Consider the following 17,905-nt stretch of genomic DNA (forward strand, 5'->3'; position numbering starts at 1 on the left):
TCAATCTAACTGCGCAGATTAAACAGCTAACAGATACAGCAAAACACCGCTGTGCTCCGGAACAGGAAGTGATACAATACCGCAGTGAGAGCCAACCACCAGTAGAGGCCAGTGACAGGACACAGATTTCAAAAACAGATGTTGTATTGAAAAGATGCCTACACTGAAGGACAGAATCAGCTAAGACAGCGCTGGGCTCTTGAAGCAAAAGTCACATGCACATTGAGGACAAGAGTGTCGACATTAAGATTAGACTGCTTTTTAAGGCTGCACTCGTCCCACCCCCAGGTGGGCGGGCCTTGCCCTGTTGTGTGGATCAGTGGAGCTATGTGATTGGTTGAAGAGTGTTGTGTTTGACATTGTAAGTGGGTGACCGTGATGGCATTGTTATATTCAAGCGGTATGTGCTATATCAAAACTTTGTGATGAATGTGTTTGTCAGCGTGATGAGCAAAGAACAGAACAATTCATGGCGCCGCTGTCCCAGACAGAGATACGAGTACAAAGGCCTTGGTTTTATCAATTTAGACTGTATGCAAATGACATTTTTGGCATGCGTCAGAGCTGCACGTAAAGCAGTCAGGTCAAATCTGGTGTGTAACATTAAGTAGTCTGAGGACATGCGTCATAGAACATTCCATCCAACAGTTGTGATGTGGCGCTACATAAAAAAAATGAATAAATTGAATGTAAAGGTTCAGTGGTTTCATGGCATCCTGTGCGGAGAATGAAGCAACACTCCCTCTGTGCTCTGGTCTTGTCCATTTATAAAGAGAGACAGTAGGTCTCACTGCACACTACACAGCTATTGAATTTTTTTTCAAGAAGGCAGACCACCACTACTTTCAAGAAATATGACACTAATCATATTTAGAGCCTAAAAATGCCACTGACCAAGAAAGTTGTCCATCTAGAGTCCACACATTCGTCCCTCCACACGAGACTACAGATGTCTATCACTGTGCTTTGTGGGGAAGAGGTAGGATTGGGGAGGATTGGCCGAGAAGGTTGCCATTGTTTCGATTCTGGATGAAGTGCTAGTGTAACATCTTGTGGGAATCGCTAAATAAACAAAAATTAGGCCACCTTAAAGAAATATGGTTATGTATGGTTCATCTGTCTGGAGTAGGCAGTTCTCAAAAGCTTAGTGACTGTGTAAGAAGGAGACAAGTCAGGGAAGCCCCCAAGAGACCCATGACAACTTTGAAGGAGTTAAAGGACATGTCGCACTGAAATCATAATTTAGATTTAGGCTGTTAGTGACCATCCAATGATCCACTAGGATTACTTTGTGCACTTCTGTGACCTGTTTCAAAGTATACAGCATTCGCAGCAAACAGCTATGGAGACTTCCGAAAACAAAGTACTTGTGAGTACTCGAGTAGTTACTAGAAGTGTCCCAGTGTGCACTTCAGTGAGCTGAGGCACAGAATAATTCCAAAGGTTACACAAGTGTGATGCTGTGTTCTGACAACTCGTTTTTAAGTGATAACTGTTCATTTTGCTGCAGTCATAGTAAAAGCAGCAGCTGTGAGAAGCTTTTGTGCACCTGTGGCAGTTAGTCATAAACGCAGCCTGTTAAAAACGCTAATAAGTATTGTATATAACTGAAAAATCTAATAAATGTATATAGCTGTCATCACGGAGACATTCCATGTTCATTAATTGGTGATAAACAGCTGACATGCGGGTTAACAGCGTAACAGCCATTTTAACCTGCATGTCAGCTGTTTTTTTTTTTTTTTTTTTTTTAAGGGATCATTCATCATTAATTCTCTTTTAAAAAGTTCTTTATAGAGATTGACAGTTTTATGACATTTGAGAGAGTCTCCAAACTTAATACTGATTATATATTGTTCAAATTCAGCCAGAAGTCTGTCTAAATTGGGGGTTAAAACAGCTGCTGGGCACACACAGACACACCACATCCACAGACTCTCAAAGTAAATAGCTCCATTGAAAAGATCACAAAGCAAAAGGTGAAAAAAAAAAAATTCCACTCACCCAGTGTAAAGATTTCCAAATTAGTCTAAAACAAAAACAAGCCCCCACACACGCGCCATGCGTGCACGATCGCAATTGCAATCGCCAGCCATAGAACAGTCTACTTCTGATCTCTGGGTGTGATCTTTTCATGTTCCACTCGGCTAGAGAATAATGTCCAGGTCCACTCGCTCTCAGGTTCTGATCGCGCACGCACGCATAATGGCCGATTGCAGCTCTGCCTTCAACTCAACTTCTGTCAGGATCGTGGCACATTAGAGAGTAATTAGCTCCTAAAAATAGCGTCTCCTGAGTTTTTTCAATATGAGACATACATCTGCGTGTCCAGACATGTCCGCAGCTGTAAACCAGCAGCTGTGGTACAAACAGCAGCATCACGACACCTTAAGTTCCAAAATGCAACAGACTCTGAAAAAGTTAAGAGTTTCGGGGTGAAGCATGTCGTCTCCTCTGCATTTCCGAGCCACTACTTTCAAAGAAAAGCTCAGAAGCTTCGTTATTGGACATAACTTCATTCATTTGCTCTGTCTGTCTCTGTCTGGGATGTTCGTGTTTTGCTCTTATCGACATCATGCCAGAGAAGTGCCGAGAATTGCTGAGTGAGATGTTTTTTCTCGCTTCGAGAGAGGAATAAAAAACATCAGAAACCAGTAATTATGAGTGCATGTGCACAGGGAGATTTACAATCATTAGTACTTTGATGTTGTTAAAACACATGCAACATGTCCTTTAAAGGCTTCTGTGGAGGTGATTGGAGAAACTGTACATACTCGTATTGCAACTTTTGTCTGTTCCATCACCAATTACACATCATCATTATTACATGGCTGCAATGCGACGTACGCTCTGATTGGCTGATTACCGGTCATATATTTTCTCATATCGAAACGGTTTCCATGCCGGTCGGTCTACAACGTGTATTTTCGTCACAAACCAGGAGGCTAAAAACACGATTATCTAAACGGCATCGGAAAAAACATACAGATTGAAAGCTTACCAGCTAATGATCTGTTAGCAAGTTCTTCATGGAGGTGAAGAAAGCGAACGAGCTTAACACTGTCAGCAGCATATTCCGGCAATACTGTAAGTTTGCGTGTTTATATATATATATAACAGCCATATAATAAACAAATTATTAACCTCGTTTGCTCGGTCTGTACGGGGATATCAGATGTCTACGTTTTTTGCACGGACCTCTGTCTAATATTTACCCGCACAGGCCTCACACTCTGTTAATAAAACTTTATTATGGCACAGAGAAGGACTTTAACACAAGGAAATGGATCAAATCAAGACACCCATGTGCACTCCTGACAAACTACAGCTGAAATTTGACATCTTGTTTTTAAGAAAATACTTTGTGCCACTCCACCATGAAACTGTATAACTGGTGATGTAAAGGTGCCCTGACGCACGACTTTGATCCTCGCACTTGTACTCACATCATCGTGACGATCCCGCCTGCTGTGTTCCCAGCTGGACACTGTGATTTGTTTCACTGGTTGCCACGCGCTGTGAGCTGGATGCTGTGTCTGTAAAATAATTATTTCGTAGCGGATTAATCATTTTCTTTTCGAGTGGGCTGTTGAAAATGGCTCGAATCGCTTCCTGAATCACAGAGAATCGCTCCGGCCGCAGCTTTTCTTGTGCGCTCTGAATGACGGGAAGAACGCATTTGGAGCCATCTAAAAAGGTAATTATTTGTCATGTTTATATTGTCATGGCTTGGTAAAACAGTTGCATGTTCTTTCCTTCTTGTGTGCAGTAAAAGTATGTTTGTGATAGATTTAACATCTCGTTATAATCATTCAGACGAGTTGCGCTCTGATGCAGTGCACTGACGCAACCCCTCACACTGTTCCCTTCTTCTTTACTTGACTTGACGAACTGCACATGGTGTTGACGAGTAAATCGTGCAACGTTCACTACCACTTCACATTTGTTGCGCAACATTTATGCATGAAAGATTTTTTTGAGCATTTCAAAATTCTCTTTGTGCAGTTGCACGTGCTGGTGCCTCTCTTACGTTCAGTCTACACCTGTTAACCAAGAGTTTACTCTCCTGCATGACACAGTGCATGCATCAAAGTCGTGCAAGTGTCAGGGGGCCTTAACAGGCAAAAGTTTTAATTTAAAATTAATTAAATGTAATCTCTGCCCCTGCTGGAAAGATTAAACAAATTACACTTTTGCCTTTTGGAAAAGTAAATGGATTTTTGTTATTTTGGTGACAATCTATATACTAAACAGTAGATTGATTTCTAAAACAATTGTCATGTTATTTGAGAATGAAGATAATTTCATCCCCAGTTTCATGCTCACTGGGATTTTAATGTTCAGGATTTGGAGGTTCGTGTAAGAATTGTGGATTACATCATAGACTAATCCACAATTTTGCTTCTGTTTGTACATTTTTGCCCAAACATTTGCTTCTCTCTGTCTCTTGGCTTTCTCCCACCGTATAATCTCATCTGCCTCATGTGCATTGGTGTATTCTGCCGCTGCCAGTTTTGCTTGCCTGTATCTTTCGACTGTTTTATGTATTTCTCAGCCCTTCTGCTTGCTCTCCCTCTCTGGCTCGCTCTCTCCGTTTGCAGATTAACTCTGTGCTTAATCTGAAATGAAAAAGCTTGACCTTTGTTTATTTACATCTGAGTAACAAGTATGTGTGTCAAAATGCCTGTGGGGTGGCGGGCGGGCGTGGGGGTGTGTGCGTGCTCATCTTTGTGTCTTATCGCTTGTTTCTCTTTTGGGAAGAGATCGTAAGAGTCACAAAGCCTGGTTATATTGTTCCGTGAGATAAAATATTATTAATGCCGTTTAATCCCCTCCTTCTGTTCTTTCTTCTGCTTAATTCATTCTTCTCTGCACTCTGCTTTGCTTGCTTTTCCCTTACGTTTTATTTCCTGCTTTCCTTCTGTTATCTTATCCGCATACCAACATTTAATGCCATTCCAACCACTTTCAGCATATCCTCCTGTCGTTAATTTTTTTTTCAATTCTTATTTTATTATTGATTACTTTTGCTATGGAGTTAGCATTTTCATGTGTTTGTTGGTAGGTTTGTTTGTGTGTTCATGCTGCTGCATGTTTGTTACTTCTGGTCAATGCAGAGAAGAGGATTATGACTATTCAAATGAGACAGAGGCTGTGTTGCCTGCTGATATGCACCAGCTTGCATCTGTGTGTCATTTTTCCTGCACGAGGGGCTTGAACTGCAACAATACAGAAAATTGAGAAGTTTGATGTTTACATCAAAGATTTTAAAACCGGATACAGTTCAGCACAGAGAAATAAGACGCTATGCTTTGCTAACAGGTTGAAAACTCTTGTCTTGTCAGTTTAGTCAAGTAAACTGGTTCTTTAACAATTTTTATATAGTTAGCCTTACATTAGCCTAGCTGTCCTCCTAGCTGTCCTTCATGGTTCTGGCTGTCCCACAAAGTAAAAAAGGAGTCCAGTGCAGAGGAGTTAAATTTTACTCCCTGTTTTTTTATTTAAGAATGTGTATAGTTTTCCCCCTCTTTATTCAAAAGCATGGTCTTTCAGTTTGAGAGCATGATTTATTTCACAGATTCTATACGAGGCAGCACATTGTACTCATTCAGATATTTCAGTGTCACTGTGGTTGTCATCCAGACTAGTAGTGCATTACTACCACTTTCTGGTCTGGAGTGTGGGTCAGACAGTACCTCATTCAGATCATTATACAGAAACAGCTTGTTACATGTATAGACAGTGCCATTTCTGGCTGTAGATGATAATGTATTATACATATTTTTTAAACAAGTTGTTTCCAAATGCAAGTAGCAGGACCAGCCAAACAAGTTAATTAAGTCCAGAAAATGTGTTCAGTCTACAAGCTGAGTACATTCAAATGTAATATCCATGTAAGGTGTAAACCAAAAGCATCTTTACAATATGATGTTGCAAATGAAGAGAGTGAGAGTATCCAAACTAATTATTATTCAGTCCCTGCCAAAAATGTAAAAACAGATAATTAAAAAGAAATCGTGAAATAAGTGGTGTAAAGATGAACAATAAATATAAAAGAAAGGACAGAAAATCTAAGTGGTTCTGTTAGTTAAACTTTATAGTTAAGGGTGAGTGAATAAGATTTTTATCAGCATTGTAATTAATTGTGCTCATTGGTTTGATTTTTCTTCAATTTTGTTTTTCTCCCAAATCAATTCCCAATCAACTTTCCATGCAGAAACATGGAGACCATTCCTGATCTTCAGCATCACCACAGCTGCCTTCTCCGTTGCCAGATGTAAAGCCTGCCATGATCATGTCGGACTTCTATTAACCATTAGTATTTACTGGCTTTGTTTTAGAGAGAGCATATCTCACCCATATTGGCCTCTCTTCATTGGCTTCCTGTTAATTCTAGAATAGAATTTAAAATTCTTCTTCTTACTTATAAGGTTTTGAATAATCAGGTCCCGTCTTATCTTAGGGACCTCGTAGTACCATATCACCCCAATAGAGCGCTTTGCTCTCAGACTGCAGGCTTACTTGTAGTTCCTAGGGTTTGTAAGAGTAGAATGGGAGGCAGAGCCTTCAGCTTTCAGGCTCCTCTCCTGTGGAACCAGCTCCCAATTCAGATCAGGGAGACAGACACCCTCTCTACTTTTAAGATTAGGCTTAAAACTTTCCTTTTTGCTAAAGCTTATAGTTAGGGCTGGATCAGGTGACCCTGAACCATCCCTTAGTTATGCTGCTATAGACGTAGACTGCTGGGGGGTTCCCATGATGCACTGTTTCTTTCTCTTTTTGCTCTGTATGCACCACTCTGCATTTAATCATTAGTGATTGATCTCTGCTCCCCTCCACAGCATGTCTTTTTCTTGGTTCTCTCCCTCAGCCCCAACCAGTCCCAGCAGAAGACTGCCCCTCCCTGAGCCTGGTTCTGCTGGAGGTTTCTTCCTGTTAAAAGGGAGTTTTTCCTTCCCACTGTAGCCAAGTGCTTGCTCACAGGGGGTCGTTTTGACCGTTGGGGTTTTACATAATTATTGTATGGCCTTGCCTTACAATATAAAGCGCCTTGGGGCAACTGTTTGTTGTGATTTGGCGCTATATAAAAAAATTGATTGATTGATTGATTGATCTCACCCTGTCCTCTACAGCTTTCTCTGTTAAACCAAACATCTCCATGTCCTCCCTCAAACCTTCTCTTTGGCATCTTGCTTGTCCTCCTGCCTGGTGGCTCCATCCTCAGAATCCTTCTCACTGTTGCCCCCGGGGACCTCTGTACAGTGCCATTCTCGCCTCTCTAATTTTATCTCTAAATCATTCTACCTGTGCTGTTTCTCTGAAATGTTCATTCCTAATCATGTCCCTCCTTGTCACTCCCAAAGAAAATCGCGGCATTTTCAGCTCTGCCACCTCCATCTCTGCCTCCCGTCTATTTTGTTAGTGCCACCGTCTCTAAGCCATACAACATAGCTGGTCTCACTGCTGTGCTGTAAACTTTCCCCTTCACTCTTGCAGATATCCTTCTGTCAAAAATCACTCCTGCCACCTTTCTACACCCACTCCACCCTGTCTGCACTCTTCTTGACCTCTCTACCACACTCCCCACTACTTTTCTTCTTTTTTTTTTTTTTTCTTTTTCAATTTTTTTTATGTAGCGCCAAATCACAACAAACAGTTGCCCCAAGGCGCTTTATATTGTAAGGCAAGGCCATACAATAATTATGTAAAACCCCAACGGTCAAAACGACCCCCTGTGAGCAAGCACTTGGCTACAGTGGGAAGGAAAAACTCCCTTTTAACAGGAAGAAACCTCCAGCAGAACCAGGCTACTTGGAGTTCACTTTGGACAGTGAACTCCAAGTATTTAAATTCATCCACCTTGACCACCTCTACTCCTTGTGAACTCACTATTCCTCCGGGCTCCCTCACATTCACACACATGTACTGAGTCTTACTCTGACTGATTTTCATTCCCCTTCTCTACACAGCACTGCAGATCACAATGTCATCTGCAAACAGCATAGTCCTTGAAGACTGCCCTCTGATCTTGTCCGTTAAGTTTTCCATCACATTGCAAACAAGGACAGGCTCAGAGCCCATCCTTGATGTAATACACCATTATACAACTTTTTGAGCCCACATTTGATGCTGGTGGCCTTACTTCCCTTCCACTTGGTCTCTTGTACACACTGTGCATCTACGTTTCTTGTCTCCGTCATTTCAGCCAACTCTCTATTTCCACTAGTCATACTACCAGCATTCAAAGTCGTAACTCTCATTTCCACACTTCCCATGTTCTACCTGTCCTGCCACCTCCAGACATGTTCTCCGCCTCTTCTTCTGAAAATAATCAAGACAAAAAAATTGTCCTTACATTAATTGAAAAAACCCAATAGATTATCAATTACAAAAATTATTTAGTTGCAGTCATGAAGGTTTTATTTCTCCTGCGCTCTCACTGACACTGTGAAGAAGAAAACAACACTACACTTTTCACCTGTGAAGTTTTACTTTTGTTTAAACCATTCTTGTAGTGTTCTGCCTTTGCTGCTGGTTTTGGTTGAGTGGGTTTGTATGTGTATCTTGTCTTTCTGCAGGTGGGTTGTGATCGTAGCAGTGCACTGGTTGACATCTGTGCAGAAAGAGGTTACCAGGTATTTGTGTCTGATGCCCTCAGCGTTCCGCTACAAACTTCCACGTGTGATGCCTGCATCTCCATCGCTGTCATACACCACTTTTCCACAGAGGTACATACTCTGTGTGCAACCCCAGTTCCAGTGAAGTTAGGACGTTGTGTGAAATGTAAATAAAAACAGAATACGATGATTTGCAGATCCTCTTCAACCTATATTCAACTGAATACACCACAAAGACACAACATTTAATGTTCAAACTGATAGACCTTTTTGTTTTTGTGCAAATATTTGCTCATTTTGAAATGAAAGATGGCTGTACTCTCTGTTCACATAATCTCGATCAAAAAAAAAAAATGTAACAGCATGTCAAATTCTTAGCTAAATAATTGGCACAGTTTAATCCTTGAACAATCTTGACAAGTCGTGTAATGATACACTAGCTTGACAATACGTTGCATATTACTATACACCGATCACGATTCAATACATTTTATGTTCGTTTTTCTGTTGCTGTTCCTCCTAATTATGTAGTAAGTAATCTGTGGTGAATTATTTAACTTTAAAGAAATTAATCATTCTAAAGTATAAATTGTAATCCTTGATGTTATCTGCTTCCTATATTATATTTTGTAAATAGTGTTCTGTAAGAGGTCATTATTTCTTCTATTCAGATGTTGACTTTTCATGGTAACACTATACTACACTCAATAAAAATATAAACGCAACACTTTTGGTTTTGCTCCCATTTTGTATGAGATGAACTCAAAGATCTAAAACTTTTTTCACATACACAATATCACCATTTCCCTCAAATATTGTTCACAAACCAGTCTAAATCTGTGATAGTGAGCACTTCTCCTTTGTTGAGATAATCCATCCCACCTCACAGGTGTGCCATACCAAGATGCTGATTAGACACCATGATTAGTGCACAGGTGTGCCTTAGACTGCCCACAATAAAAGGCCACTCTGAAAGGTGCAGTTTTGTTTTATTGTGTTGTGTTATGCAAGAACTGGGACATTTTCAGTTTCCAAGAATTGTGTACAGATCCTTGCAACATGGGGCCGTGCATTATCCTGCTGCAACATGAGGTGATGTTCTTGGATGTTTGGCACAACAATGGGCCTCAGGATCTCGTCACGGTATCTCTGTGCATTCAAAATGCCATCAATAAAATGCACCTGTGTTCTTCGTCCATAACAGACGCCTGCCCATACTATAACCCCACCGCCACCATGGGCCACTCGATCCACAACATTGACATCAGAAAACCACTCACCCACACGACGCCACCCACGCTGTCTGCCATCTGCCCTGGACAGTGTGAACCGGGATTCATCCATGAAGAGAACACCTCTCCAACGTGCCAAACGCCAGCGAATGTGAGCATTTGCCCACTCAAGTCGGTTACGACGACGAACTGGAGTCAGGTCGAGACCCCGATGAGGATGACGAGCATGCAGATGAGCTTCCCTGAGACGGTTTTTGACAGTTTGTGCAGAAATTCTTTGGTTATGCAAACCGATTGTTTCAGCAGCTGTCCGAGTGGCTGGTCTCAGATGATCTTGGAGGTGAACATGCTGGATGTAGAGGTCCTGGGCTGGTGTGGTTACACGTGGTCTGCGGTTGTGAGACTGGTTGGATGTACTGCCAAATTCTCTGAAACGCCTTTGGAGACGGCTTATGGTAGAGAAATGAACATTCAGTACACGAGCAACAGCTCTGGTTGACATTCCTGCTGTCAGCATGCCAATTGCACGCTCCCTCAAATCTTGTGACATCTGTGGCATTGTGCTGTGTGATAAAACTGCACCTTTCAGAGTGGCCTTTTATTGTGGGCAGTCTAAGGCACACCTGTGCACTAATCATGGTGTCTAATCAGCATCTTGATATGGCACACCTGTGAGGTGGGATGGATTATCTCAGCAAAGGAGAAGTGCTCACTATCACAGATTTAGACTGATTTGTGAACAATATTTGAGGGAAATGGTGATATTGTGTATGTGGAAAAAGTTTTAGATCTTTTGAGTTCATCTCATACAAAATGGGAGCAAAACCAAAAGTGTTGGGTTATATTTTTGTTGAGTGTAATTTAAAAAATTCAATCCAGGCTTTGTGATATGATTATTGTGATTCACAATGCCTCATTACATCCCTAATCTTGACTTGTCTGAGGGTGCATTTGCGGCGTTTGCCGAGCCGACTGAGAGCGAAAGTTGATTAAAGGTCTAATGAAAGAGTTTTTGTGTTTGTGTTGTAGGAGCGTCGACTCGCTGCAGTGAGGGAGCTGATCAGATTGCTGAAGCCTGGTGGCCGAGCACTCATCTACGTTTGGGCCTTTGAACAAGAGTACAACCAGCAGAAGTCAAAGTACCTCAAAGACTACAACAAAGAGCATCCTGGGAACTGTGGCCTCATCAATAACCTATCAGCCGACAAGTCCAAAGGACTGTCAGAAGACGAGCAACAAAGTCATGCTCAGTGCACAGACAGCATGGACAGCACGTCAGATGGTAAACTTGGCGTGCACACGAATCATACAGCCTTCAACAGCCAGGATTTGTCAGAAGATAAACAACAAGGTCATCCTCAGTGCACGGACAGCACATCAGATTCTAAACTTAGTGTGCACACGAATCGTACAACCTTCAACAGCCAGGATCTTTTGGTTCCCTGGCATCTTAAAAATGGAAGGAGCAAAACTAGGAAAGGGGGAAGAGCTGACTCAGACTCCAGTTTTACTTCCACAGCTCGTCTTGATGACCAACAGGACCCCGGCTCCAGATTAGATTCAAACCCTGACATTTGTCCATTTGCTGACACCAAGGCAGCATCTCAGACATCCAGGTCTTGTGCCCAGTTGAAGCTGGACAGCGGCCCTGCACCTGTCTTACACCGCTATTACCATGTATTCCAGCAGGGGGAGCTGGAGCATCTGTGTGGTCAGGTGGCTGGAGTTAAATTGCAGAGCAGCTACTATGACCAGGGTAACTGGTGTGTCATACTACAGAAGGACTGATTCACAAAATAAATAATGCAGGGAAATAATTTCAGTAGTAGTATTATGTAAATTTATATAAATTCTGCAATGAATCAGTCATGTAAATCAAATAAACTATTTGATGTTATGAATTTAAATAAATGTGAAGATTTCATGAAATATATTTTATATTGCGGGAGTCTTAATAATCTGACCTTGTGAATGTGGCAAATGACAATTTCATAGATTTAACAGCAAACAGAGTAAATGCTGAGAGTATTTTGAAAATTTCTATTTCGGTTAAACTGTTTGAACTAATTTCTTGCAAAGTTTTTGCATTAATACAGAGTAAAATTGTTGTGTGGGCCGCTGAAGAGGAGGTACTGCTGGCCCACCACCACCAGAGGGCGCCCTGCCTGGAGTGCGGGCTCCAGGCACCAGAGGGCGCTGCCGCCTTATGGGAGTAGCCTGGGTGACAGCTGTCACCCATCACCAGACTCAGCTGTTCCACTCAGCACAGAGGTATATCAGGAGGACGGCGTCTCCACCTCAGTGCCGAGATATCGCCTTACGTTAGAGGTAACGTTCTCTGCATTAATATTCTGATTAACTGGCTAAAAGATTTGTTAAACCTTTGCAGGACAGCTGATTATTGTGAGCTAAATTGCTTGGAGAAGTACTCACCTTTCTGCAGTATTGACGTGAGGTGGAGTCAGCTTCTTCCCTCTCTGTGTACTGGGTGCAGCCGCATCCACACCTGTGTGTTTGTTCTCTTGCCAGCAGTACCGGATCCGACGAGCGGAGGCAGTGGCCACCTGGGAATTCGGGACTTGGCGGTTCCAGTATTTCCAGGGTTCGGTGGCAGGGGAAATCTGGGTGGTTCCGGCTCGACTCGGACGGACGTCTCCTACCTTCGAGCCTGCCCACACGACACCAGTGGAATTCGGTGTAAACCCAAATTGTCAATTGTTGTATTGGTTGTGCATTTTCACGACAGTAAAACTTATTTACTTTCTCCATTGTCCGTTCATTGCGCCCCCTGTTGTGGGTCTGTGTTCCAACACTTTCACAACAGGATATCTCGGCCAGCGTCATGGACCCCGAGGGGCGTCAACCGGCTGTTGAACGGCCAATGGAAGACCAAGGTGCGGCGGAGGCTTCGGGAGGGGTAATCGGTGAGTTGCAGCGGATTCTCACCGCTTTCACCTCTCGGATCGATTTAATGACCGAGCAGCACGTTCTCCTGAACCGCAGGGTGGAGGCTCTCGCCGCACAAGTGGAGGCGCGCCCTTCGGGCGCCGCTGCGGCTCTCCCTCCCGAGGACCCTGCGCGCGAAAGTGACGTTCCACTGGTCGTTCAACGGTCCCTTCCTCCGTCCCCAGAAGCATACATAAGCCCTCCAGAGCCGTACGGAGGCTGTGTGGAGACGTGTGCGGACTTTCTGATGCAGTGTTCGCTCGTCTTCGCACAGCGTCCCGTGATGTACGCGACTGATGCTAGCAAAGTAGCTTATGTGATAAATCTGCTTCGCGGGGAGGCACGCGCTTGGGCTACAGCGCTCTGGGAGCAGAACTCACGGCTCCTTCATACGTACGATGGGTTTGTACGGGAGCTCAGAACGGTGTTCGATCATCCCAATAGAGGAGAGTCCGCTTCAACCGCACTACTGTCAATAAGACAGGGGCGTCGGAGCGCAGCTGCCTATGCAGTCGCCTTCTGCATCGCGGCGGCGAGATCCGGCTGGAATAGCACTGCCCTCCGCGCTGCCTTTGTAAACGGACTGTCACTGGTCCTAAAAGAGCACCTGGTGGCTAAGGATGAACCGCGGGATTTAGATGGGCTCATCGATCTAGTTATACGACTCGACAACCGGTTAGAAGAACGCCGTCGGGAACGAGGAGAAGGGCGTGGCCAGGCACGCGTCGTCCCTCTCCCTTCCAGGTCCGATCGAGCTCCGCCCTCCCCACGCTCCTCTGTTCCTGCGCTCCGTGCGCCTATGGCTCCCCCTGCTGACGAAGCTATGGACACGAGCAGGGCAACATTTAGGGCACCTGGAGCACAAAGGAGGCGGGCCCACGGAGCTTGTTATGTGTGTGGCTCGAGTGAGCATCTCGCCAACGACTGCCCCGAGCGGTTAAACTCCAACGCCCGCCCCTAGAGACTGGGCCAGGGGTGGGCCAAAATATTCACGTGGGACACACCCACATTGCTACACGACTCCCAGTCACGATCCTGTTTGAGGATTCAACCCTGAAGGCCCCAGCACTGGTGGACACGGGCTCTGAGGGGAATCTGCTTGACAGTAGATGGGCCAGGGAGATAGGGCTCCCTCTGGTGGCTCTTACCTCGCCTGTGCAGGTTCGGGCGCTAGATGGCTCCCTACTCCCACCAATCACACATAAGACACCTCCAGTAACTCTGGTGGTGTCAGGTAACCACCGGGAGGTGATCGAGTTCTTTGTGACTCAGGCCACCTCCCGTGTGGTTTTGGGGTTTCCATGGATGCTAAAGCACAATCCCCGGATCGATTGGCCGTCCGGGGTAGTGGTTCAGTGGAGCGAAACCTGCCATCGGGAGTGTCTAGGTTCCTCGGTTCCTCCCGGCTCCCAAGCTAAGGAGGAGGTCCGAGTCCCGCCCAATCTGAAGGCGGTGCCGGCGGAGTACCATGACCTCGCTGACGTGTTCAGCAAGGATCTGGCTCTCACGCTTCCTCCCCACCGCCCGTATGATTGTGCCATTGATTTGGTTCCAGGCAGTGAGTTTCCGTCCAGTAGGCTGTACAACCTCTCACGGCCGGAGCGTGAATCAATGGAGACCTACATCCGGGACTCATTAGCTGCCGGGTTGATCCGGAATTCCACCTCTCCGATGGGTGCTGGTTTCTTTTTTGTGGGTAAAAAGGATGGCGGGCTTCGTCCATGCATTGATTATAGGGGGTTGAACGAAATCACGGTTCGCAATCAATACCCGTTGCCCCTGTTGGATTCGGTGTTCACCCCCTTGCATGGAGCCAATATCTTCACCAAACTTGATCTTAGGAATGCGTATCATTTGGTTCGGATCCGGAAGGGAGACGAATGGAAGACGGCATTTAACACCCCGTTGGGCCATTTTGAGTACCTGGTCATGCCGTTCGGTCTCACTAATGCTCCCGCGACCTTCCAAGCGTTGGTAAACGATGTCCTGCGGGACTTCCTGCACCGGTTCGTCTTCGTGTATCTGGACGATATTCTCATCTTTTCCCCGGATCCTGAGACTCATGTCCGGCATGTCCGTCAGGTTCTGCAGCGGTTGTTGGAGAACCGCCTGTTTGTGAAGGGCGAGAAGTGTGAATTCCACCGCACTTCTTTGTCCTTCTTGGGGTTTATCATCTCCTCTAACTCCGTCGCCCCTGATCCGGCCAAGGTTGCGGCGGTGAGAGATTGGCCCCAACCCACAAGCCGTAGGAAGCTGCAACAGTTCCTCGGTTTTGCTAATTTCTATAGGAGGTTCATTAAGGGCTATAGTCAGGTAGTTAGCCCCCTGACAGCCCTGACCTCACCAAAAGTTCCCTTCACCTGGTCGGATCGGTGCGAAGCCGCGTTCAAGGAGTTGAAACGGCGCTTCTCGTCTGCACCAGTTCTGGTGCAGCCCGATCCTAGCCGCCAGTTAGTGGTTGAAGTGGATGCCTCGGACTCAGGGATAGGAGCGGTGCTCTCCCAGAGCGGGAAGACCGATAAGGTCCTTCACCCGTGTGCCTATTTTTCTCGCAGGTTGATCCCCGCTGAATGGAACTATGACGTCGGCAATCGGGAACTCCTTGCTGTGAAAGAGGCCCTCGAAGAGTGGAGACATCTGTTGGAGGGAACAGCCGTGCCATTCACGGTTTTCACTGACCATCGGAACCTGGAGTACATCAGGACCGCCAAGCGGCTGAACCCCAGGCAAGCCCGCTGGTCACTGTTCTTTGGCCGTTTTGACTTCCGGATTACCTACCGTCCCGGGACCAAGAATCAGAGGTCGGATGCACTGTCCCGGGTGCACGAAGACGAAGTCAAAACTGAACCGTCGGATCCCCCGGATCCCATCATCCCGGAGTCCGCTATCGTGGCCGCCCTCACCTGGGACGTGGAGAAGACCGTCCGGGAGGCCCTGACCCGTGTCCCGGACCCCGGAAACGGACCAAAGGACAGACTATACGTCCCACCAGAGGCTAGGGCTGCAGTCCTGGACTTCTGTCACGGTTCTAAGCTCGCCTGTCACCCAGGGGTGCGAAGGACCGTGACAGTCGTCCGGCAACGCTTCTGGTGGGCATCCCTGGAGGCCGACGTCCGGGACTACGTCCAGGCCTGTACCACCTGCGCCAGGGGCAAGGCCGACCACAGAAAGACCTCAGGGCAGCTACAGCCACTGCCCGTGCCTCATCGCCCCTGGTCCCACATCGGTCTGGACTTCGTCACGGGTCTCCCGCCGTCCCAGGGAAACACCGTCGTCTTCACGATAGTGGACCGTTTCTCCAAGGCGGCCCACTTCGTGGCCCTCCCGAAGCTCCCAACAGCCCAGGAGACAGCGGACCTCCTGGTCCACCACGTCGTCCGTCTGCATGGCATACCATCAGACATCGTCTCCGATCGCGGTCCCCAGTTCACCTCACATGTCTGGAGGAGCTTCTGCCGGGAACTGGGGGCCACGGTCAGCCTCTCGTCTGGGTACCACCCCCAGACCAACGGGCAGGCAGAGCGGGCGAATCAGGAACTGGAGCAGACGGCCTGGAGTACCCACCTGGCCTGGATCGAGTACGCCCACAACAGCCAAGTGTCATCAGCCACCGGCCTCTCCCCGTTTGAGGTGTGCTTGGGGTATCAGCCCCCCTTGTTTCCGGTGGTTGAGGGAGAGGTCGGTGTGCCCTTGGTCCAGGCCCACCTACGGAAGTGCCGTCGGGTGTGGCGGGCCGCCCGCTCTGCCTTGTTGCAGGCCCGGACGAGGGCGAAGAGACATGCAGACCGGCGGCGAGCCCCGGCCCCCAAGTATCGTCCTGGGCAGGAGGTCTGGTTGTCCACCAAGGACATTCCTCTACAGGTTGACTCACCAAAACTACAAGAACGGTACATCGGACCTTATAAGATCCTCAAGGTCATCAACCCCGCCGCAGTGAGGCTCCAACTTCCGGCCTCACTGCGGATCCATCCAGTTTTTCATGTTTCCCGGATCAAGCCTCTTCACACCTCACCCCTCTGCACCCCGGGTCCGGCGCCGCCTCCTGCCCGGATCATCGACGGAGCACCGGCTTGGACTGTCCGCCGGCTCCTTGATGTCCGTCGGATGGGCCGGGGTTTTCAGTATCTGGTGGACTGGGAGGGGTATGGACCCGAGGAGCGCTCCTGGGTGAAGAAGGGCTTCATCCTGGACCCGGCCCTCCTGGCCGACTTCTACCGTCGCCATCCGGACAAGCCCGGTCGTGCGCCAGGAGGCGCCCGTTGAGGGGGGGGTCCTGTTGTGTGGGCCGCTGAAGAGGAGGTACTGCTGGCCCACCACCACCAGAGGGCGCCCTGCCTGGAGTGCGGGCTCCAGGCACCAGAGGGCGCTGCCGCCTTATGGGAGTAGCCTGGGTGACAGCTGTCACCCATCACCAGACTCAGCTGTTCCACTCAGCACAGAGGTATATCAGGAGGATGGCGTCTCCACCTCAGTGCCGAGATATCGCCTTACGTTAGAGGTAACGTTCTCTGCATTAATATTCTGATTAACTGGCTAAAAGATTTGTTAAACCTTTGCAGGACAGCTGATTATTGTGAGCTAAATTGCTTGGAGAAGTACTCACCTTTCTGCAGTATTGACGTGAGGTGGAGTCAGCTTCTTCCCTCTCTGTGTACTGGGTGCAGCCGCATCCACACCTGTGTGTTTGTTCTCTTGCCAGCAGTACCGGATCCGACGAGCGGAGGCAGTGGCCACCTGGGAATTCGGGACTTGGCGGTTCCAGTATTTCCAGGGTTCGGTGGCAGGGGAAATCTGGGTGGTTCCGGCTCGACTCGGACGGACGTCTCCTACCTTCGAGCCTGCCCACACGACACCAGTGGAATTCGGTGTAAACCCAAATTGTCAATTGTTGTATTGGTTGTGCATTTTCACGACAGTAAAACTTGTTATTTACTTTCTCCATTGTCCGTTCATTGCGCCCCCTGTTGTGGGTCCGTGTTCCAACACTTTCACAACAAAAATAGCCTGCAATAAATCCCATTGCTTATGCAACTGTCTGAAACAAACTGTGGTTTTGTTTCAAGGGAATTCATTGCAGTGGTGCTTAAGTGGAAATAAAAAAAAGTAGAA

General features: G+C 46.8%; 1 protein-coding gene across 1 annotated transcript in view; it reads left to right on the forward strand.

The window, feature by feature from the left end:
* Positions 1–11,783, forward strand: part of alkbh8 (alkB homolog 8, tRNA methyltransferase) — a 46,620-nt gene extending 34,837 nt beyond the window's left edge. Inside the window, 3 exon segments of the mRNA XM_034169414.1 lie at positions 8,580–8,729; positions 10,880–11,090; positions 11,202–11,783. Coding sequence (XP_034025305.1) covers positions 8,580–8,729; positions 10,880–11,090; positions 11,202–11,638 — 798 coding nt within the window. The 3' untranslated portion in view covers positions 11,639–11,783.
* Positions 11,784–17,905: the final 6,122 nt, after the last annotated feature.

The sequence above is a fragment of the Thalassophryne amazonica genome, chromosome 4 (genome assembly GCF_902500255.1).
Source record: "Thalassophryne amazonica chromosome 4, fThaAma1.1, whole genome shotgun sequence".
Lineage (NCBI taxonomy): Eukaryota > Metazoa > Chordata > Actinopteri > Batrachoidiformes > Batrachoididae > Thalassophryne > Thalassophryne amazonica.